Below are 24,229 nucleotides of genomic sequence, written 5' to 3'. Positions count from 1 at the left end.
AAACAGGTGCGTTAGCGGTTGGCGGGTGCTTACGTTGTTTCCTCATCTAGCTTTTGTCGAATCTGATAAATACATTAGGATTTCGGCACTCACCCAAACCCCCCCCCCCCCCCCTTACACCCGGCCTTTTTTTTAAATCTGTTAATCTTTTAATCTCTTATATATGTCAAGCACGCTGTATACGTCACGCAACAATGTTTAAAAGCAAGGTACATATTTGAAGTACATATAATAGTGTTAGATCTAAAATAAATATTATTTGTCACATGATTTGGCACTTTCTGAGGAGAAAACGTTGACCCCACGGTTCAACCGCATTGGTTAGTTTGGCTCTGCTTAGGTAATTCTGCGGTGCAAATCCACATTCGTTGCTTTAAATTTTGATTAAATGCGCATGTGACTTTACGACAGTATTTAGTAGACATTTTCCAACCTATCATCCGGTTTTATTTAAACTTTCGTTTCGTTTGTCAGCTTCAACGTTTCTTCAGGGTTGAAGCCATTGGAGTCCTCGTTGCGCAGGTGACGATCAGATGAAATATGCTGAAATGAGAAAGGGGAGCCAAGTCGCATTATAGGAGAGCTCCGGCAGTTGTTTGAGCTAAACAAACTAAATAGACTTTTACATTTTTCACTATTCTACCTAATACTTAAAACACGAATGAAGGTTATGCCAAAACCAACATTCATATTCTTTCGTAGTGGGATGACGACGCATGAAATCCTCGCAAGTCAAGCAGGCACTCTAAAAAAAAAAACAGTATTTTGCGCATTCCTTTTTCGTTTTTCTGACGTGAGCTTCGCCAATTCTAACTACAGCTATGACATACTTTTACGACAGGCTACAAACCTCCTACTGAAATGTGCCGACTAAGGCGAATATTTAAAAAGTAATTTCGTGTATTTGAGGCAATTAAATTGGTAATTATCCTCGTAACCTGAAGTCCTCCCCGGTCGTTACAGATTCCTGAAGTAATAAATTATTAATGAAAGGGTAAAAACACAGGCGAGCTGGTGAAGAACTTCCATATAAACTTACCAATATCAAAGTCTTCACGGTGTTTTGGGCACGTAATAAATACCAAATAGTAAGCGGAGACACGGAACGATAAAGAAAACGGAGAAAACAGAAGCAGGTCTTATACACAGCTTCTAGTTTATTAGAACAACGTGTCACGAATTGTAAAGTGTTCGTTTTATTGAATGTATTAATAAATGCCTCATTATGGCTTATTTTCTTCTCCCGATAGATTACAACGCAATAGAAATGTGCCTGTTTTAGTAAAGAAGCCGTTACCACATACCACTGTGTCATCTGCCGGTGATATTAATTTCAACCAACGCCACAGGCGCAGAAAAACATCACTGGTCAAGCGCTCCATCTTCGAGGAAGTTTTTAGCCCACCTTATCGAATTAAGGGAAAAAACGTGAACATCACAATTATAAGATATATACAATATAATCTGACGGCAGCCGTAAAATGCAATAAATAAATACAAAATGGATTTAAATCACAGTATTTGGCTCAGTCTCAGTTTATCCCTAAAACAACTGGATGCAATTAAATAAACCAAAGGTATTCACATACACTAACTGATAATTTTTATGAAATGAATGAGTACAACAAATTTGAATTAGCATATCTTAATATCAAAGCAGTTTGAAACGGAGCATGCACAGTTCCATGCTGCGGCGTCGAACGTAATTTAAGCTTTATATATTAATGCTGCATCATGTGAATTTTTATTGAGGTGTGACAGCTGAGATTACACTCTAAGAAATGACCACGTGTCTATAATTATCCGTAAAACACTAAAAGAGCCAATATCTGCTATCTACGAAATCAGCTCAGGGAATGATGAGGCGGAACATCCGTTTAAACCTAAAAATGAAGTCCGCGCTTTGGCATTACGCAATTCAAAGCGTCATGCTTACATTGCGTAATGCCACAGCCCAGACTTAATTTTGAGGTCTAAACAGATATTCCGCCTCACCATTCGCTGAGCTGATTTCGTAGATCGCAGAGATTGGCTCTTCGAGTGCTTTGCGGGTAAGTAGACGTGCAGGCATTTCTTAGAGTGTATGCTCAGATTGTAGAAATATTCGTAAGGGTGCAGGCGAGCTGGTGAATGTTAACTATGTTGAATTGACGTGAGAGGCTGAGACTGGTGTAGAGAAGAAACATCAAAACGTAGAAGGTACAGAAAATAGACAGGACGACGTCTCAAACTCTGCTAACTCATTGATTTAGTCCACCTCCTTATATAGTCTCACTCTCAAGGTCATCTCCACCAACACAAAAGGACGAAGTCTATACAGTTCAAGCGCCACAGTTTCCATCACTCAATGCAAGACCGTTGACAACCTTTACAGGTCGACGCGATAAGGCAACATCGATCCACCTTCAAACTTGAACAAAAGGATCTCTTCCCCCACTATCCTGAACACAGTTCATACTTATGAATCATAGCACGCCCTCTCCACATAAAAACAAAACAAAAAAAACAACGACACCGAAACGGTAGCTGGGCTAACACACGTAGAAAACCAAACCAAACAAAAATGTTTTAAAGTTTTTTTGGAAAATCACAAGCAGGGTAGCATTTCAAACAACCTAAATCGCAAAAAAAACAAAATCTTATTACATTTTTAGAAAGCTTTTCGAATTGCTTCCAAACTGTAGTGAAACCTGAGTTATGCAGTTGCCTAGTAACTTTATCCGCACAGTCTCCCTTACTACTCTCTTTACATCGTTCCTTTCTTTGTGGACTATTTCCGTCTTCGACCAGACCGCCGTGCAGTTGTTACATTCATGAAATTGTTTTGCGACTTCTGAGTTTTGTGCATTGTTCTTTCCATTTCTTTAATGTTCGTTTATTCTGTCACTGATGCAGCTTGACGTCTGTCCTACATACTTAAATCCACACTCCAATGGTATTTCATACACAACACCTGTCTCGTAACATACCGATTTTTCCCGATGAGCCTTTTTACACCTACTCACACCTGTTTGAAATGGCGTCAATTCACTTAACATAAAATATGAACCAAAGACCGTGTATAAATAAACGAGATAGATGAGTTTGAGACGTCGTTCTGTCTATTTTTTTCTGTCTCTTCTACGTTTTGATGAATCTTCTCTACCCCAGTGTCAGGTTAGCTCAGATTATATTTATTACTTTTCACTTTAGGAACCTCAAATATAGTTTACATAAATATGTGCAGCAAAGTAATTGTTTGGCTCCTCGAAACAAGTATTAGCTACATGGAAATTAATATTTGTTTATAATCGAATCTTATAATCAATCTCTGTTTATTTTTTGATTCCTAAACGTATAAAGTAAGCGTCGCCATAGTACACTTGTTGGACTATCATACCTGTTAAGGCACTGATGGCCAGTCCCAATAAAATGGTGAGGATCGTGCTGATTGAGTTACTCCAGTATGATGACAACCGCAAAAGGACGAAGAGATCCTGCGGACTGAAAGGCATATTCTTAAATGGTTTTAGAGCGCAGCTCTTAGGGGCCCGTTTCGGGCTTGAGCGGCGTCGGCGTCGCCGTCGGCGTCGGCGTCGGCGTAACCGCGCGGTGCATCATGGTAAATGTCCCATAATGCACCGCGCGAGCCCCCACCGGGGTCACGTGACCTCGGGGGGGGGCACGTGACCCCCCGAGGTCACGTGACCCCGGTGCATCATGGGAAATGTCCCATAATGCACCGCGCGAGCCCCCCACCGGGGTCACGTGACATCGTGGAGGGCACGTGACCCCAGAGGTCACGTGACCCCCCGAAGTCACGTGACTCCCCTGAGGTCACGTGACCCCCGCCGATGTCGCGTGACCCCCAATGACGTCATCGTCACTGATGACGTCACCGGCATCCACATCGTCATCGTCATCATCACTGATGACGTCATCATCACTGATGACGTCACCGGCATCCACATCGTCATCGTCATCATCACTGAAGACGTCACCGGCATCCACATCGTCATCGTCATCATCACTGATGACGTCACCGGCATCCGCATCGTCATCATCACTGATGACGTTACCGACATCCGCATCGTCATCGTCATCATCACTGATGACGTCATCAGTGACGTCACTGATGTCGTCACCGGCATCCACATCGTCATCGTCACTGATGACGTCACCGGCATCCGCATCGTCATCGTCATAATCACTGATGACGTCACCGGCATCCGCATCGTCATCGTCATCATCACTGATGACGTCATCAGCGACGTCACTGATGACGTCACCGACATTCGCATCGTCATCGTCATCATCACTGGTGAAGTCATCAGTGACGTCACTACTGACGTCACCGGTACCCGGATCGTCATCGTCACTGGTGACATCATCGGCATTGGGGGTCACGTGACCCCCTCTGGTTAGTTTAACCCCCCACCAGTGCCCTTCCCTCCTCCTCCTCAAGAGCTGCGCTCTGATTCGGCGTTACAGGGAGTTGTAAGCAGCTTTCACTTTTTTCCCCTGATACTTTATCATGCATCTTCATCATGTACAATTGAAACACAATTGATGATTTGTTTTAGATTTTCACTTCTTGGTGCGTTGGTGTGGTAAAAAAGTTCCAATAACATATTGCTAAAGGACATTAGAAAAGTGGATTCAAACTGTGAACATTTTTGTGGAACTTTAACTATGTCATAAATGCGATAATTATGTAGTGATATTGTAGTTATTTGATGCAAGTGAAATCAATGTTAAAGTCGTTATTGATGCAATTTACGACTACGTTTTCGACTGCCCAGTAACGCTAGTTTTTACCGCTGGTAACAAAAGTGTAGTTATTGCTTATTGCTTGTTAGTTCCGATCACTAGTATGGTCAAATAACAATGTTGGTCAGAAGATACACAAAATAGAAACCTATTTTGTGTATCTATCTATAAAAATAGAAACTTGAAAACACGCCTTAAACCATCACCGAAGAATGCTGTTGCTCATAGGCCTGTAGGGTGCTGTTTCTCAAATTGGCTAGCAGTAACGTTTATGTTTTGACATTCATTTAGCCTCTACGAGTACCTTTACTCTCTCGGTGTTTTTGATGATCGTTCACCTCAAAATATTCAAATATAAGCATTTTTGGTTACTCTATTATGCCTGAGTTTTTACAGCAAATAATTTCGTGACACCAGGCAACTTCTGATTGCCCAGATTTATATACGCATGTGTTTATCGCGAATCTTACACATTAGGCGTTGGAACGAAAGTTGCATTGCTAGTTTTCGGTAGTAATGTAGTGTGGTTTCCTGGGCAGTTGTCCAGTGTAACCGGAATCCGTTGAGGCCGGACGTCCATAAAAAGTTTATTGTACATGAGCCAGAATTGGAAGGTGATCGCCAGTACTGTTGCGGCCCCGGCACCCTAGAATTTGAATTTGTACTTAATTAGACATGAGGCAAGTATTTTAAATTACGACATTTTCCAGTTTATAATTTCCGGAACTGATATGATTAATAAGACTGGCCATTGACACTAAAAATACGCGAAAGGCAATTTAGTTTTGTGAACAAAAGGTAAGGGCACAAACGAGCTGGTGGTGGTTAAACATTTCGAAAAAAAATCCCGAGTTTGTCCGTCCCTTTTTGTCCCAATCTCGGGGTTTTTCGAAACAATTTAGTAACCTCTTAATTAGTCAAAACAAATGAAATGCATCATTAATGATTACAGAAAAAGACGACATGAAAACGCAGGAACTCGTGTACATAAATGAGTATGTGGAGCAAAAGTTCGTCTGCTTCCTTTGCAGGGGTTGTGGTGACGTCAGGACGCCAAGCTCTGATTGGTTATGAATGAAGGATAGTGGGTAGACCTTAAGCCAGGTTGCTTGGAGGTCTTCGTACCATCCTTCAATCAGAGCCAATCAGAGGTCGAGGTCTTTCTGACGTCACCACAACTCTTGAGCAAGAAGCAGGCGACTTGCTTTCCGCATTGTGACTATTTGAAATTAAAAATCATGCGGCAATGAAGTTTGCAAAGCTTGTGGGCAAACTGGTACTTGTCTTCATGGGCTCGTTAAACTTCGCAAGTCCTTCAAACATCAAAAATGACTTTTCTGGTTTTCACATATCCCAAAGAGTTCTTTCATTGCAATATCAATTCTAACTTTTGGGTTTTCAAGCTGACTGGGTGGTTTATTCTTTCTTCTTTTTTGGCGTAAGAAATTTAGATGTCCAACATGAATGGCATATCCGATATGCGTTCTACCACTTACCTTACTATTGACGCATGGAAAAATGAGTGCCATTAGAAAGAGACCGACAAAAGGCCCAGTAACGGCGCTGTTCACCATCATAAACATCTGAAGAGAGGAGACACAAAGTGTTTTTGAGAAACGTAACGGCCGCTAACTATAGGGTTAGGATGTAATTATAGCCTCTGGGATTTTGGTAAAGCCAGCAAGCTGCTCTTGAACAATAGGCCGTTGAACAGAGGAGAGGAGAAGCATAGAGCACAGGGTCACTGTATATCCATCCAGACATGCACTTGTGAAGGGTACATGCGAAAAAAAAAAACATTTATTGCTTCAGCTTTAATCATGTTTCAATTTTCTACTTTTACAAAAACACGAATTAGCTGTACATAGTATTTGGTAGTAATCTGTAACTGTATAAAATATTCCTCGTTGAACTTTTAATGTCTGCACATTCCATAAAGGAAACTCGTTTTAACTTACGTATTTTTGTATAATGTAAAAATGTAACTTATATGTATATGTATGCCACATTTTCAGCTGCAGTAAAATGTAACTTACCCTGCTTGCAGAACCCAAGTAAGGTATAGTAGCACTGTAAAGTGTCATGACAGTGCCGGCTGCAAAAGCTGTTTGTATAAAAAAAAATAGGAGCTACTCACTGTCAAAGGATTGACACGCAGGTCAATTAAAGAAAGCACCATACCGAGGCATCTCGTCACCCTCGTGGCTTGAAGTTCGGTCAGCGTAAAATACTGCGACACCACATCAGTGTAGAGCACAGCGGCTTGGGAATTGATGATGGACGATATTGTGCTGTAATTTAAGAACACCAGTCAGCTGATGCGGTAATCGGGAACTGCATTGGTACGCTCACACAAGCTATGCAAACAATTAATGAAGGATTCTAAATAGAAAAGCAAGGCGCCTTATTACGCACCAACTAAATACGAATGAAATGTTTCGGTCATCTTGGCATATCAGGCCTTAACCTCAATGAGCCTTTCTCACTTGCGGCACATCGGCACGGGCTTAAACCCGTGAAAAACAGTTTTCAGAGAGGAAATTCTTCCTCATAAAATTTGTCCAATAAACATATACCTGGTAAAAATAACGTAAAATTATGTAATTTTTTTTTATCTTATACGTTTTCGCATATGTATAGCGTATACTATAGAGGCATATTTTTAAGTAGGCATTTAATGGACGACGCTTTACTGCTGGGTTGCAGAGGGGGCTATATGGGGTGCAAGTTGGTCTGCTTTTTGCGCACCATGTACGTGCGTTAGTTTACCCTTCAGAAGCGCCCTCGTGCTTTTGTTTCCCCCGATCTTAACCAATGACGGTGTGCGCTTGGCTGCCTCCTCATGGAGCGTACCCTGTCCGTTCTCTATTCTGTCCTTTGATAGGCGTCACCCTTCTTACATTTTGATGCGCATAAAAAAAAACTTGCTTTCCGTATTACATGGTATGAGGACCCAACCGATTGTGCTTGCGTTTTAACGATAGGTTTATACGGTTTAACGATAGGTTTATACCTTAAGTCTAGGGTTCGATGTCTCCGGGTCGAATTAAAACAAATTAATAAAAATTTGAGGCTGAATACGGGTTTTTAACTTTAATTAATTTTAACTGAAAATGCCTGTATAAATTAGTACGGCATATTAGGTGGCGTTGTTTGGGGCAGCGGGGAAAAACAAAAGAGGGGGTGGGCAGTATTCGTAGTGCATCCTGACACAGTTTCCCAATGAGGGCGCGGCTCATCGTTTGGCAACGGTTTTTGTTTAGCTGGATGTTATGCTCGACATTTGACACCGTTTCTTTTTTTTTCTTTTTTTTCTTGTGATCGTATTTCGCGTGCCTAGTTCGCAGTCTTCTGGAAATGGGGATTGAATCATTTTCACTTTCCGTCTTTTTCCACAATAGCTCGCTATGAAGGCGTTCCATAACTTCCTGATTCTAACAAGTACTCAAAAAAAGCAAAAAGATATGTGTTTTTTTTTTTGTTTGTTTTGAGTGGAATTACATGCCATGCATATCATAAAAAATGTCAGTAAACATTTATGAGCAATAACATATTCATGAAACTTTAAAAAAAAACAATGAAATGTATTTTTGAGTTAACTCCCAAAATGTACGATAAAGGTGAAAAAGAACAAACACCGCAAACTAGTTAGAGTGTTTGAAGGTTTATGAATCAGCATCACTGATAACAATGGCCTCGTCCTATCGTTCTACACAGTGATAGGTACAATTTATGTGAATAGCATGGGTAGTGATAGGTACAATCGATGTGAATAGCACTGTGCACAACGATAGCACCAGGCCATTGTTATTTGTCATCTTGATTCATAAACATTTCAAACACTCTAACTAGGGTGCGGTATGTGTTCTTTTTTCAAATTTATCGTATACTTTGCTAGTTAACTAAACGATAATTTTTTAAAAGTTTTATGAGTATTTCATTGCTTATAAATGTTTACCGCCATTTTCTATGATATAAGGGGCATGTACTTTAATTAAACTCAGAATAAACAAAAAATGCGTTTGTTTTCTTGCTTATTTTTGCCGGGAGCCGCACGCATTCGGATGCCTCTAGACAAAAAAGTGCTATCACATCTTTCTTTGTAAGGTATTATTCTAAGTATCTGAGTTTTTTTGTTGTTTTTTTTCATTTTACTTAACAAGAAAATATGATGATAGATCGATATAGCCGAGGTCATCCACAAGCGAGCAGAACAAATCTTGACCTATCAAACTGAGGGACAATATACATCCTCAGTAAATTTTTTCAGTAATAACATCTCTTACACTATAAAAAGAAACTGGATCGTTGGCTCCCCCGCAATACATTTGAAAGAGCCAATTCCTGCAGTCTATACGGAGATAACTAGGCAAATGACGAGACCTAACATGAAGCACCATGACGTTTCATGTGCTCGCTTATAAAGTCACTTAAAGCCCCTCCCCTCCCCTGCCCCCCTTTCCCCTAGGGATAATATTTCATACAATACAGCGTAAATTTCAAAGTCCACAGACATTTTACTGGCACCAATGCACCTAGAATGTCTCAAGTCAGGTTTTTTCTTAGTTTATGTCTGCTTCGATTTCGTGTCTTATTTTAATCACGCATTGGTACGCTGTGTCTTTATAGGAACGATTCCTCCAGTGCTGTGCTTAGTACCTGGTGGCCGCCGAGACAACTCCAGCGAGAAAGAGCCCGGAAAATCCTGGAAAGTCAGCGAAGTTCTTCTTGACATAGAAGGGTAGTATCTAGAGTAGGATTGAGAAGCAAACCATATTGCCTCTTATTTTTCGAGGACCCGACCGTGAATTATTATCGCAACTATTCGCGCTGTTATTATGGCCACTGGCAGCTTGACGGGATCCAGGAAATGAATTTTGGTCTGGAATGATATATTTTAGATTGGAAATTTAGTAATTGCATATCGTTTAGTGGGAAAGAGAAAAAGGACAGAAAGTCAAAATCCAGCCTATCGGTAAGACAGTTTGAAAATATACTGGACTATATTCGTACCTCCTTCACTTCGAAAGCTCTCTGCCTTTTCACTGTGATACATCCGCCGTACAAAAGCACGTCAGCCGACCCCAACTCACGCATTGGACACGAGCATCGCGTGTCTCTGACGCATGGGCTCGTCAAGAATCAATCCGTCGCCTAATTTGGATTCGCGTTCGTTACCAATGAGTGCCATGATGGTTCTCATCATCAAAGCAAACGACAAGTTTTATGGTGCGCTCAAAAAGCGCGGTGGAAGCTTGGTGTCATCGCACCGGTGCCCATGCTCGTCACAACATCGTGGGTTATCATTTGGCCTTTGGGTTGAAGAGGCAAGTTTAGGAGGAAGAAGTTAAAAAATCATTTCATGGCCACTGTAAGAAACTCAGGGCGTGGCATGCATCTCATTACCTCTCCGGAGCCAATGAGGTCTTAGCCTTCTCCCATTTTGACGCCAAATAACTAATCACAAAACAGAGAGCGTCAACATGATTGTCTGCGCTCAAGATTTTAGTGGTATGCCAAATTATGTAGGATTGTAAGAACTTTCTGTTCGATATAATTTTCATGGTTAGCGAAAAATTTTGAAGTTAAGCCGACTTTAGACATGTACCTTTGCTTGAATTTTATATATATATATATATATATATTACTGCGATGGCCTACTCATGCTTTTTTTCTTACCTCCTAATGCGCAGTGCGCCACTTCAGTTCACTGTGACTGCATCCCATCCCGCCGTGCGTATGCGGAGCAACGGTACGCACTGCGTCACATTCGCACACTCTTCGAAAAACCCGACGGCCTTCACGTCGTCCTCGGCGCCGTATTGGAGGTCGTTCAAGAAGTCGTACTAAACGTCGTCCTAGAGGTTGTCCTCGAGGTTCTCCTCGAGATCGTCCTAGAGGTCGTCCTTAAGACCACTTTAGAGGTCGTCCTAAAGGTTGTGCTAGTCGCCGTTTTTCACGTCGTCCTTTAGGAGGTCGTCCTCGACGTCGTCCTTGATGTCTTCCTAAAACTCATCCTTGAAGTCGCCTTAGAGCTCGTCTCAGAGGTCGTTCTAAATGTCTTTGAAGTCGCCCTCTAGGAAGTCGTCCTCAACATCGTCCTGGGCGACGTCAAGAAAGTCGTCTAGGACGACGCTGAGGAAGAGGTCCTAGATTACGACGTTCAGAACGTCGTCTAGGACGACCTCAAGGGCGACCGTTAGGGTAATCTCAAAGACGACAAGGATTTAGTGGGGAGTTTCCCCGTTAAATTTAGCGAAAAAATTGACGTCACGGCCTGTGCACCAAGTCAGCTTCCCCGCTAAATTTGGCGGCGTGCAACAATAAATGCTATCGCGTTCATAGAGTCACTTCTATGGTTTGTACAAATTTGCATGAACCATCAATTAGCTGCCCTGTACTTTTTTTTATTTAGTGGGTTTAGGGGTTATGTTTTAATTAGACTATTGAGGCCGATCACTATATAGGAGGTCAGACCATTTTTTTTTTGTTATTACAATGAACTAAGTAAACACCTGCTATATTAATGCCCAGCTATCCGTTGCAAGACCAGTCGGACCACAGATACCAAGTGCGAACACTCGCCAAGAGTTTTGTGTAATAGGTAAGAGGGGGGCAACGCAAAAGCTGACTCTCGCATTCGAAGTCTGCGATCGATTAAATACGTCAATCATCGCCCACCTGGTCAAGTTGCTTGATGGAACCTGATAACAGAGGGTCGCAGTCCCTAAACCAGTAGATGAGCAATATTCCCATGCCTGTTAGGCTCACGTAGGATAAAGAGAAGAGTGTCATTCCAACTCCTGCAGTCCTGCATGCACAACCCATGAAATATTAGTCTTGTGCTTCGATGTGAGCTTAATTCAAAGTCTGTATTTCACGACGCTTTATTAAAGATCTAGAGAAGAATGACTTAGATTATGTTGCGTATTTTCTTTCTCAGATGTAAATTTTCAAATACTCCATGATTTTCCTGAACTCCTGGTATTTTGCGCTTTGACTGAGAAAGATGGCATTCGCACATAAAGAAGTTAAACAAAATGAGAAAAGTCAAAGTTTTTTTTTTGCGTGCCTCATCCTGTTGTAAAATGTCATGCCTTTCATTCAAATGTCTACATTCGTGGAAGAACAGAAAGGTTTCTGAACAAGACCGGCAGTATAATGGTGTTTCTATGGTACCCTTAGCGTGTTAACCCTAGGTGAAGCCGAAAGGCTGGTTTCAGTTGTCTGTGAAGTGTCCGTTAATTCGAAACTCTCAAGCCCTAGAAATACCATTTTGCATCTTCGAGGGTCCTGGATGCCATGTATCTTTGAACGACCATCTGATCCATTCCAGATCGGTACATATGAAGCGAGAGGGCTCCTATTAGGCAGGACCAGATATTCTCGTCTTTTGTGAAGTCCAAAGTAGTGCTAGAATGAAAGACAAAACGATTATACGAAAATAAAAAAAAATACGCACAGGTAACAACTTATTCAGCAGCTCTGTTCGTTGGCCTGAAGATTTTTTTTTAAATATAGTTTTATTTATTTTATTTGAAAGCACATTTGTTGAATATTATTCGTATGAAGAGAAACACTATGTGTATGATGGGCTTTTCTACCGTATTGATTACACGTTATTTTATTATTATTCTGATATTTTATTTGCTGTAGAGGCTAGCCACAAAGAGGTAAAAAAAATATATCCATCTTCTCGACATACACTCCCTGTGACTCAGAATGTATACTTAAACAACCTGCGTGGCAGCCCCCTCACGGCCTATTGAGCAGAGGCTGACTTAGCATGTTGCCACTCTATTAGCCCCGAGAGCAAACACAAGCGTCTCTGCGGTCGCCGCGCCCTGATTGGGTGAGGTGTACCGTGACGTCAGGAAGAGGACTCCGCTCCGCGATCTCGCATCGGCTCGCTTCCCAGCACCGGCTTTCCTGGTTTGGCGCTGTGTGCCGCAAGCCCTTCGAGTTGCTCAAGCGCACGCACGCTTGAGCAACTGCTCAACTGCATCGTCTCATTGACTTTTTGAATTACCCGGGAAAGGGGGGGGGGGGGGGGTGGGGGGGGGGGGGGGGAATCGGCAGTATACTCATAAATGATCAAACTACCAACAGGTTGTACGACGCATCATGAAGAGGGCCGAATCAAATCAGATGCCGGTCAATCACGACCTCACGTGAATGTCGAGCCTCTGGTCGGGTTCGGCCATCTTTCCAGCAAGTCGTACGATATGTCGTGTATTTGATTGTGCGTCAGCCCAACACAGCGCCCAGTGGTTATTGTCTGTTCAAAACAACAAAAAACAAAACCTTTCTTTTTTTTTTTTGCGCGCGCAATGTTGGCGTGCTTTTTCCAGCGTATGCTGAAGAATTCCCAATACATCCACGTGCAAAATCAGAGGTTGGCAGGTCAGCAGTCACGGCCAAATACGTATTTAAATTTTAAAAAAAGTTGGTAACAAACCTTTAATCCTTTTTACTCTGGCGAAGAAGGAAAAGCAGTGGAGCTGGCACTATGTGTCGGCGTTGCTTATAAATGCCGGTATCTGTCCAGGGGGTTGTATCGATATTTATTTATCCACAAACACGAAACAGGGGAAATAGCGCTTAACAGTTCCACTATAAAACAGGTGTTTCTTTAAACAAGCTCCCTTCTGCGACCTCTTTAATTATGTCATGGCTTATTCGAGGAATTCCTCCCCGACAACTGACTTTTGAAAACATTTAATTTCGACGGGTTGACCTAGAGCCACTGTAAGCTTAACAAACGCAAGGTGCGGCTCATCATGTTCACGTTTTTTGCATCGTGGTTTTTTCATCGGCCATTTGATCGGCTAATCTTGCAATCTCATTGGCTGCTGAATGATAATGTCATGCTCGGGACATGGCCATACTCTTCATTTCTTATACTCTTAGTGAGTACCAACCATTCTATATAACACACGAGCGGGTTCGCAGAAATGCTCCCGTCACCGAGTATAAGTAAATAGCTCGGAGTTCTCTTAAAATAGTGGTTGAATAACAAAATAAATACACTGCGGTCTTACTCAAGGGCGTAGGTACCAACATCGAAGTCGCTGAGAGGACGAGGTTTGAAAACATCACTCTGGGAGTCGTACATTGTTTTGATGAAGAGCGTGGTTGGTACTAATATTGTAACGAGGGCTTGCATGCAGTCGGTCCAGACAACGCCTCTCAGTCCTCCCTAAACAAAATACAGTTAATAACACACAGCGTTATTTAAATGCTGAGCGAAGAAAATAAATTAGGAAGATCTCACGATGAAGTTGAAAAAAGCTGTTTCATCAAAGTTTCGTTTAGCTGATGAAAAATGGCGATAAGAAGAGGTCAACATAAGCCGGTACGAGAATGCAACTTGTGTGGTGAATCGATCGACGTTAGGCTGCTAGCGTAGTGGGTTCATTGAGATATTATCGACAACTTCAGAATATGTAAGCAATTCAGTAGTTCAAAAACCGCAATTCGCCTCGTTCTTGGCTCTGTTCAGAAAAGATCATGCACGCGAGACGGGACGTATACCTTTCGTGTTTGTTAATTCTTTAATATGTTACCCCCCCTAACATGTGTAGCAAACGTAATAAAAAAAAAAACATAATATTTGACTCGAGAGTTCTGGAGCACTTTCGAGTGCTCCAGAACGGCATAATTTATTTTTGAAGTTTTCGTTTATGTCATGTTTGGTGACACCTACTAGGCAAACTACAAATATCAGAAGTCTAAACTATGTTTCACCTTTAATAGATCATCGGAACTATTGGTCCAAAACAAAATATTGACCCATTGGCAGATGAATATTAACCCCGGAAAATGCAAACAAATGACCGTTACCACCAACTCGACCAAATCATCTAGCGAATATTCATTACTGTCACAACAATTAGAAAGTGTCTCATTATACAAATACTTGGGTGTCCATATTTCTGAAACATTATCGTGGCATGAACATATCGACAACATAATCGCCAGCTCAACGAGATCATTAGCTTTCTTGAGGCGGAACCTCTATCTGGCCCCTGCTGCGACAAAATTACTCGCCTATAAAACAATAATTCGACCCAAACTTGAATACGCAAGCGTTGTGTGGAGTCCACATCAAAATTATCTAATATCTAACCTAGAATCCATTCAAAGCAAAGCTACCCGGTTCATCCTAAACGATTACTCTCCACAAAGTAGTGTCTCCGCCTTAAAATCGAGACTTGGTCTCGCTTCATTAGCCACACGGCGCAAAATTAAACGCATGTGTTTCTTCCATCAAGTTTACCATAGTAATTCACAGTTCAGAAATATTTATTGTCAAAAAGCCCATTATATATCTCCTCGAAACGACAACACATGTAAACTCTTTCAATACCGCTCCCATAATACCTCATTCATGTTTTCTCCCTTAATATTATGTATTACAGAATGGAATAACTTGCCAGATCATCTTGTAACCAACTTAGATATTACAGCGTTTGAAGAAATGTGCGTGCTTTTGTTCAATGAGCAGGGAACGTATGTTTGTGTATATATATATGTCTTGTTTTATTTTGTGGTTAGACGAGATGTGGTTGTATTAGTGTTCTTACGTTATCTTTTATATTTTATTCCCATTTATTGCCACCCCCCTCATGTAATGCGTCCTCAAAAGACGCTTTTGAGGTAAATAAATGAAATGAAATGAAATGAAATGTGTACAGCATTGTAAAGGTTTTTTTGTTTGTCATAAATGCGCAAACACGGATCCTTTTACGTTTTGTCACTAGATTTTTGGGGTGTTATTTAAAAAAAATTGAATAGCTACAACATTAATTAAACCTTATGTCATATATTTTTATTGCTTTGCTAATTTGCTTTGTTCATTTGCCAAGGCGACAATGTCGCCCATGCACAGATCAGATATTCTTGCACCATGCAGTGATTGTAGAAATGCCTAGATATTATAAAACTACCCCTCAACAAATATGGAAGCCGGATGAGCCCATTGTCGACAGTACGGCTGATCTAAGTAAAAATCAGCATAGACGCATTGTTTCAATAAATTATAGTATGCATACTTACAAGAGTTGTGTAGACCGTTCCTGTCAGGCCAATCGCCAGGCAGCTCCAAAAGAACGGGAAGTGGAAGACTGTGTCCCCAAAGAATTCAGATGAAAAGTGGTTACGCTTCACTGACGGGAAAACAAAATGACTTACTTGTTGACATTGCCATTGCTGCAGCGCAGATGGATATTGCTCCTGTACTTTGCTGAAATTAGATGTTAGTGTTTGACGAATGTTCAAATTGCCTTCGACATAGTACGGCGTCCTGTGATTTCCCGAAAATATCCGTCTCCCTGGTTCTGTCGCCAAGGTGTAGCTAACTATACAGCCGGCTCGTTCCAGATACGATAATATGGTTGTTTCACCACGGCGCGGATTGGGAGATCTAAGTAGACTTTAGACGATGCAGTTTGTCCTCCTGGCCAAAAGATAGCGCTTCAGCTTCAGCGGAATTTTTTTTTTTTTTTTCGTTGTTCGAATTTATTTTTTATTTTTACTTTTATTCAAACGTACGCTAGAAAGTTTTCTCATACAAAAAGTTTCTAAAAGCGGCTTGACGGCCTGTAGGAGCACGTTACATGACCAAACGTCTCTTAAAAAAGAAAAACAAACAAGGAACATTTATCGCCGCACATTATGCGTCAATAGAATGGCATAATAAAAAAAATAGAACAAAAACATTATTACAAAAACATTCATAAAAACATTCGACTTCACTGAAGTCTAGTCACAGCTTTCTCGTGTATTAGTCCTTAAACCCCTATCCTAGATGGAATTTATAGCGCGCATTTCTGTTTTTGGTATGGCGGGCCCTTGACAGCGTAAATCTAAGTTGTGATTATCGCACTTCTAGCTTTTTTTGAAATCCAAACAACTACTATGGTTATCTCGACAACGGGCTCGAAAACTTTTAATATTTGTATACTAGCATTGACATAAAATCTGAAAGGTACTTATGGTTATCGAGGTGAATAGCTCACCTTCATACTACACTCATTCCCCGACATACTGCGCGGCCTTGTCCAAAAGGTAATTTACTTTTTGTACAAGGTTCAAGTTGTCTCCAGTGTGACATAACTCACATCAAAATGTGAATTTAGTTCAACATCTGGAAAATAGAACAAATGAAAACACTTACCGTTAGAATAAAATGCATGATGCAGGCTGTGAGGGAAATCTTGCTGCAGTACCGTGCTCGGAGATACTGAAACACGAAGTTTGACTTGATATCACGCGACACCTCGACCTATATTAAAATTCGCATAGCGCGGTAGGAATTCGGGTACATGTTTTCAGGCCCTTACAAGTTAAAAAAATTGTCAGTTCTCCATCATTATGTAGTCTTACAGTCTCGTTACAGCTATGCGTTGATGCATTACTGATGTACGAGGCATGTAAAGGAATCCGAAAACCCGTCACCGCCTTCGAACATACCTGCGAGTTCATTTCTTCAAATAAATGTAATTTTCACGTGACGTCAATTTGAGACCGCGACAGACCCCTAATTCGGCTCCTTAGCTGAACCTTTGGAGTCCCCTGCTCTAATTAAGTTACTAATTCTCTGGCAGAAACACCAACCCGTGCCACTCGTGTTGCTTCTTCGTGAAAAGGGATCAAACATACAGATTTTCTGCCTGTTTTCTTTCGTTTTAGTTACCAAATAAGTTTAGCGCAGTGGAATAGCCGGAGCTTATTAATTGTGCTTACAGAATCATTTGCTTTTAAGAATATAATTTGGAATATTCTTACACATTTCCCAAATTACTTAAAAATTAGGCAAGCCTTCACCAAACACTTCCTTTTCTTCTTTTTTTTTTTTTTTTTTTGCTCGCAAGCGTTGATAACAGGTGCGTCCATATATTTTCAAGAAAAACGTGACCGCAGCGGCTTCTGTGTATCCTGGCGTCTACCGATGATTCACCTGACAAACGTTATAGTCACGCGACTGAAATGACCTCTGCGTATTTAGTCATAAAGATGAACAGGAGGAAAAATAGCATACACGTATTTAATATACTGGTAACCAAACTTCTTTTTTATGATCATTTCACAAACGCTTCATTTGCGTTCTGTGCGGGTAGGTGCGGCTCTTCGATGCAATATAATTGCGAATACTCAAATCAAATCAATCAATATACTAATAAATAATTTATACCGTCAATTAAATGATTGCTCTCTCTCAAAGAAAAAAAGGGATTGAGGATCACGTGCGTAGATGCTCGAGCAAGTTTCGTTTCCCTACTTTAATATAAAAAATATGAGTTTTCAAAGCAACGAGTTTGTGTTCAGCTGGACGTAAATCTAAATGCGGAAAATAATCATCAATCCAGCGTTGGGAAGTACTTTAAGTACATTGTACTTAAAGTACTACTTTAAGCAGGTTTAGGAAACTTGTACTTTACTCGAACTACATACTCCGAGTATGTACTTGTACTTTATTAAAGTATTTTTACTGGTACTTTCCAAGGAAAGTACAATTCCTGACTTTAAAGTACACTCCCCGAATTCGGTTTGAAATGATGCTTTGTCAACTCCGAAGAAATACTGGGGGGGAGGATGCGGGGTGTTCTACTCTCACCAGAAACGTAAGCAGACAACGCATCGCTCCGTTTGTTGTCGCCCATGACAAAATGCTGTATGAGGAGGAGGGGGAATAAGAGGCCCCAGCAAAATGGAAGATTTCGAGGGGAGGGGGGGGGGGGGGGGCAGGGGGAATATGATTCGGAAATTTATATTTCCTAATTATGACTTCAAATGAGTTCTTTGGGCAGTCGACCTCAAGTTAGTATGTAAGTTAACATTTCAGAAGATGGATTACCAACACGACCGGGATACAACGAGAAAGATGTGAGAGTACAACAAGTGCCTGTAAGCCTAATCGGGGATGAGTGAGGACAGATCTGCAGGCGCGTCCGGCTCAGACGAATCCGGCAGCTCAAGCGACACACCCTCTGCACGTGAGCTTCCAGGGATAATTATGGAGAGGGTCGACGGTTACCTAAGGGTTTATTAGAACTTTAGATGTTGATTAACATTGCACCGACTGCAGCAACTGAGTCGCGTGACGTGACGTTTCAAATTATGTCCGACCTCAGCAAATACATCCAAGCTTCGATGGAAGCGAAGACGCAGAGTCAGCGCGTAACTGAATTGAAAACCTGAAAAGAACGGTAACGCTTCAGAAGTGGCTGTCGTCTTGCATCCTGGAAACAGTTAAGTGCCATCTTACTGGACCGGCCAGAGATTGGTTACTTACGCGCGGCGCTGAAATCTTCTCGTGGAAATAAGTTTGAAGTTCGGTTTTGCCGAGCTTTTTTTTCAGCGAGACCCGTGCAGCATAGCGTTGGCGGAGGATAGAGGATCGCGTCCAACAGCGTAGTGAGAGTACAGTGGACTATTTAAACTCCAAGGTGTGTTTGTGTCGGGACGCGCGACTTGACTTTTGGTACACGCCAGAACATGGGATCATCGGCAGTCGTTCGAGACGATGTAGCGCGATGCTGATTGGAAAAGCCCACGATGACGAAGCCGACCTTTTGCATGATATTCAAGAGTTTGAAAATAATGACCGTGAAAGGCAAGAGTGTTTTTTTTTGGATTACGAGAAAGACAGCTCATGATCGACTCAGCGGGTAACGAGGAAAAGCGAACGACCTACACAAGAAAAGTGAAAGACGTTTAATATTCTTCGTAATGCGAAATTAGAGCGAAGCTCTTGAGCGGGAGGAAGGGAGGGTACAGAAGGGAGGGTGCGCCCCTCCTCCCCTCCGTGCACTCCCCTTCTCTTCCCCTCCTGTTTAGCGGGAAATTTTCGCTAAAGTTTCCGCTAAAGTATGCGAAAATTTTCCCGCTAAGTTTAGCGGGAAAATTAGCGAAACTTTCACGCTTAGCGGGAAAATTGACGTCACTTGACCTTTTTCGGAGAATTCTGTGCGCATGCCCGAACTTGAGGAAAGAGTAGGAAAGGGAAAGGCGCCATCTTTGCGGGCTCTCGTCGTACGCTGCCTGGCTTCGCTCGCATTGCTAGGTGCGTCTGTCCGGCACTGTCGCGATGCCTCACCGCTGCTCGGCTGTTGAATGTACAAACAGTAAGAAAAACACGCCGAACGTGAGCTTCTTTAGATTCCCGAAAGCTACCGCGCACCTCAAGAGGAGAGAAAAATGGATTCAAGCGCTGCGACGCCAGAACTCCGACGGGAGGCCTTGGTAGCCATCTGCGAACTCGCGTGTTTGCAGCGTCCACTTCATTGGAGGTTAGTTCATTCATATTTGTTTGAACTCAGGAGATACCCGTCATACTTCGTGCAGGCTAGTCATTCACGGCAAGGTTTTGTTCCTGATTTTTACGACGCAGGGGTATCTTCACGAGGCGAGAATCACCCGGACTTCGCTCCCTCCTTGTTTACATAGAAGCCGACACCTGCCTCCGCACCGAGTTTGCTTGCACGGTACAGCAGGGCAGCGAAGAGGCGGGACGCCAAGCCGTTGTCACGGAAAACAGATCTTTACACTGTCACATAGTGTAAAGAGCAGGCCAGCTATGTGCTGGCATGTTCCGCTCATCCTGCAAAGTTTATATTTACGCTTGAAACTCATTAAAATATTGAATAAAAAAATGTTCTACTACAGAATTTTATATCAACACGTCATCTAGTTCGATAAGTAGATCGATGACATAGCTTGGCCCTTTTAGTTGCATGCTGAAGTACCACAAAAAAGACGAAGACAACAAATCTTGTTTGTTTTTTGTTTTTTTTAGATAACTTATCGCGTCACACATAAAATATGATCAGAGGACTGGCACACACAGATCTTGATACAAATCTGCCGAAAGGATAGCGACTATGGGGCTCACGCCTTACAAATATTGACACATCTTGTAATCCTTAAGACACATTATTACATCGCCACGGGTTTTACCGAAGAAATAAACTGCCTCTGCAACCCAGTCGCAAGACGCTTGAACGATATCGGCGCTCTTGGAAAGAGGTATCAGTTGCCTGTAATGTCCCGGCTTCATAGACGGTGCGGTGCACACGTGCTCCTTACAAGGTGAACGGTGTGGTCGGGATCAAAGTTGGTTCACCATGACCTTCTTGACGTAGACTTCTTTGAAGGCCCATTCTTACCGGAGTTGTCTGCAGTCCTTCGCCAAGTACCGACCGACGCACGCTGTGTTGACGACCGGTACCGATGCCGCATCGGCACTCCATCCGTCTTGAAAAGCGTACAGACGGATAAAGTCCGAAGTGTCGAAGACGGTTGCTTTACTCGATCCTCCGGGATCGTTATCAGCCATTTGCAGAGAACGACAGCCGGAAAACAGCGAGAAAAACTTTCCACAACGAACGCACCAAAACGATCGCGTCGAGGAAGAGAACGGGGTGACGGGAGGACGAACTGAGCCAGCAAACGTTTTGAATTATCTCCACGAGGGTGCGCCACGGTCGCTTCAATGAACTCTGAAAAAGGTCCAATTCAGTTTTCCCGCAAAACTTAACGCGGAAACTGCGACGTCCCATAATGCAACATGAGCAGTTACGCCGACGGCGACGCCGCTCAACCCGGAAACGGGCGGCTAAGAGCTGCGCTCTAGAAGCGGCGATGCAAGGAACACCACAGACAAGCGGCCGCCGCTTTTAAACGAAAATGGAGAGCGCAAGTGCTATAACTGCATTTAGAATAATTTTTGGAACTGCTGACATTCTACATAACATTTATATTCATCTCTTTCAACGGCAAATTTTGCTTGCAAAAGATGGCAAATGTATCCGCTTGTGTGTGGCGCCGGTATTGCGCGACATCTTGTCTCAATGCGACCGGGCCATCAACCAGAGGTTTTCTACCACCGAATTAGCAAAAGTCTACAGATATGTTGATGATTACTTGATCTTTATAAACAAATTAAGCGAAATGACCAACGACCAACAAATCAACGACATAAAAGTCACATTTACGAAAATGCTCATTGGCTGAAATTCACCTACTAGTAGCCAACGGAAAAAAACACCTTCCGATTTCTAGAATTAAACATTTTCTTCCAGAACGACCACACATGCTGGTTGTGCATGCCTAGGACACAAAAAAGAGACTACTCCCCAATATGAGTCTGCGCATTCCAAACACAAAAAAGGCGATTGTGAATACCTGTCTCTGCACTGCCCTCCAAAAAATCCTTGGACCATAACGCGCGACAGAGCTTTGAAACACAAGTAAGAAGACTCAAGGCGTCTGGTTCTCCTAATACCATCTTATTTTAAGTTGGCAAAATATAATTAGTATAAAATTACAACAAACAAAAGAAAAGCAAGAACAAAAATTGACGTTTATCAGTTATTCCATTGGCTATCCCGCTACATAAAAAAAGGTTGCATCCAGGTTTTACACTTCACTGGTACTTACGGCACCGGACAAGCTGAAGAGGCTGTGTCCCCAAGACCAATTCACCGGAAAACCATTACGATACTTGCAAAGTGAAGCACAAGCAGAAATATATACCATGCCGCAACGGTATAGTATACAAAATATAATTCACCTGCGGGAAAGTTTATGCCGGACAATCTGGCAGGTGTGTGAATACGAGACTGCGGGAACATGCAGCACCTCTCAACTCCTCACCGGCAGGACATCTCGCAATACGCGTCCGTGACTGCCACTGCCCCTCGATCTTTAAGAATACAGAAGTCCGGGGACAGTTGCGTGGAAAAAGGTCAAGAGAACTTTATGAGGCGCACACCACCAAGGCTTGTGGTGACGTCTGTGTCAGCGCACCTTCTTTTTCCTTGTCAGGCAAAGAACTATAATACCTCAACCACCCTGCATGAGGTGACAGAGGTTTCTAGTTAGGTGGATGATCATCTACAACTGTATCATTCAAAGTCGTGTTGAAATCATTTTGGAGGTAACCCATTTATTTAATATCTCTAATAATAGATTTTTTCACTTATTTTTACATAATCATTTATTTTTTGCATTTGCTTTGATTTTTTTGCTTTTTTAAATTTTTCATCTTATTTTCGCACTTGTCTTCCGTATAACTTCTATCACTTCTTTCTTCTCTTCCTTATTTTTTTATTAAGACGCCAACTCTGAGTATAGCGCTGTCCCGTCTACTTCATGTCCTTGTCTGTCCCTTGCGCTTCATAATTACAGTATGGCCAGATTGTACGAGGCTGCACCCCGCCAAAAATACCTTTAAAATGCCTGCGTTGCAACGGGGCTGGCCACATGCAACGCCACTGCAACGTGACGGCGCAGCGTAACGAAACGAATGCCGTGATTCAACCATCAAACGAAATCGAGGACTTGTGGGTTTGGCCTAAAGACGTGCGCACAAAGTTGTATTTATTGACACGGGCACTCCGGTTGTCTGCTTCGCGCTACCGCGGCAGCACGGTGTGGTACAGAGCTCATTCAAGCTTCAACACCCCTGAACGGCTTTGGCAACAAGAACGAGCACGTAACGAAGAGCATTGTAAGATGTACAACCGACGTTAAGAACGATGGAGGTCTGGCAAAGGACATCCCGATTCTCCTAGTTTCGGACGAAGCTCAGACCGTGGACTTCTCGGTTAGACGAACATAGAACATAGCTTTAGTTTCATGATTAACAATGTCGAAAGTACAACTAACGAGGCGGTATAAGTCTCAAGGGCTTGTGTACCTAACTCGGCAGGTGGCGAAGTCATGGAATAATTTAATATTGGGTGTATATATTTACCCTTCAAAGAATATGCTTCAGAAAAAGTCGAAAGTTTTGACAACGAAAAAAAAGGAAATAAACAGTAATACATTTGATACATGATGACACAATGAAACAGAAAATGCCAACCCATTGTGCTAAGTTTTGCACTGTTTTTACAGCGGAGCTGTTAAGGGCTAGTTTCCCCGCGATCGAGTCCTCCGCAAAGAAATTATTTGTTTGTTTTTGTTTAACACGTATTTTAATGATTTTTCTACCACCTTGACCTTACGTCATTTGTGGGGAAGATGAGGGGTGAGAGATGGGGAATACGATGAAGATGAAATGTTTAAAAATAGTGCCGGATATCAACTTCTCGAAGGAACTTAAGCAGAGAGTCCAGCACGATCTTCTTGTGCTGTATGTCGACCCCTGGTCGCGTCCACTCTACGAAAGTTTTGGGTCGATGGCAAGCGGGGAGGTCGTATATGGTGGTCAGCCTTGAGCGTACAGTGGCTCTGCATTCCCATAAAAGATGTATTATAGTTGCTGGACTCTTGCTCCCGCATCGAGTGCAGTCACCGTCGATAGCCGGCCCGGGGTTATCGGGGTGTCGGACTCGCCTGGCTCTGTCCAGCTTAGCCGGCAGGGCAGGCGTTACTGCCGTGTTGGTGCGGATCCGGCGCAGGATAGCGCGGTCACTCCGGCAGTATTCGGCTGGTAGTTCGCCGTCCGGATCTTGAGGGACCAGATCTGTCA

At 42.5% G+C, this 24,229-nt stretch overlaps 1 protein-coding gene across 1 annotated transcript in view; it reads right to left on the bottom strand.

Moving 5' to 3' along the window:
* Positions 1-450: 450 nt before the first annotated feature.
* LOC115331473 (sodium-coupled monocarboxylate transporter 2-like) overlaps positions 451-24,229 on the bottom strand; it is a 34,657-nt gene continuing 10,878 nt past the window's right edge. Inside the window, exons 2-12 of the mRNA XM_042291236.1 lie at positions 13,791-13,948; positions 12,022-12,162; positions 11,431-11,560; positions 9,409-9,497; positions 6,931-7,040; positions 6,786-6,853; positions 6,246-6,332; positions 5,220-5,395; positions 3,380-3,483; positions 1,305-1,405; positions 451-543 (exon numbers count right to left, since the gene is read on the bottom strand). Of these exons, the coding sequence (XP_042147170.1) occupies positions 451-543; positions 1,305-1,405; positions 3,380-3,483; positions 5,220-5,395; positions 6,246-6,332; positions 6,786-6,853; positions 6,931-7,040; positions 9,409-9,497; positions 11,431-11,560; positions 12,022-12,162; positions 13,791-13,948 (1,257 nt within the window). The remainder of the gene's footprint in view (positions 544-1,304; positions 1,406-3,379; positions 3,484-5,219; positions 5,396-6,245; positions 6,333-6,785; positions 6,854-6,930; positions 7,041-9,408; positions 9,498-11,430; positions 11,561-12,021; positions 12,163-13,790; positions 13,949-24,229) is intronic.

Source organism: Ixodes scapularis, unplaced genomic scaffold (genome assembly GCF_016920785.2).
Source record: "Ixodes scapularis isolate PalLabHiFi unplaced genomic scaffold, ASM1692078v2 PGA_scaffold2__306_contigs__length_199485367, whole genome shotgun sequence".
Lineage (NCBI taxonomy): Eukaryota > Metazoa > Arthropoda > Arachnida > Ixodida > Ixodidae > Ixodes > Ixodes scapularis.
The sequence above is the reverse complement of the archived record's forward strand: the minus strand, read 5'-3'. Positions and strand labels throughout refer to the sequence as shown.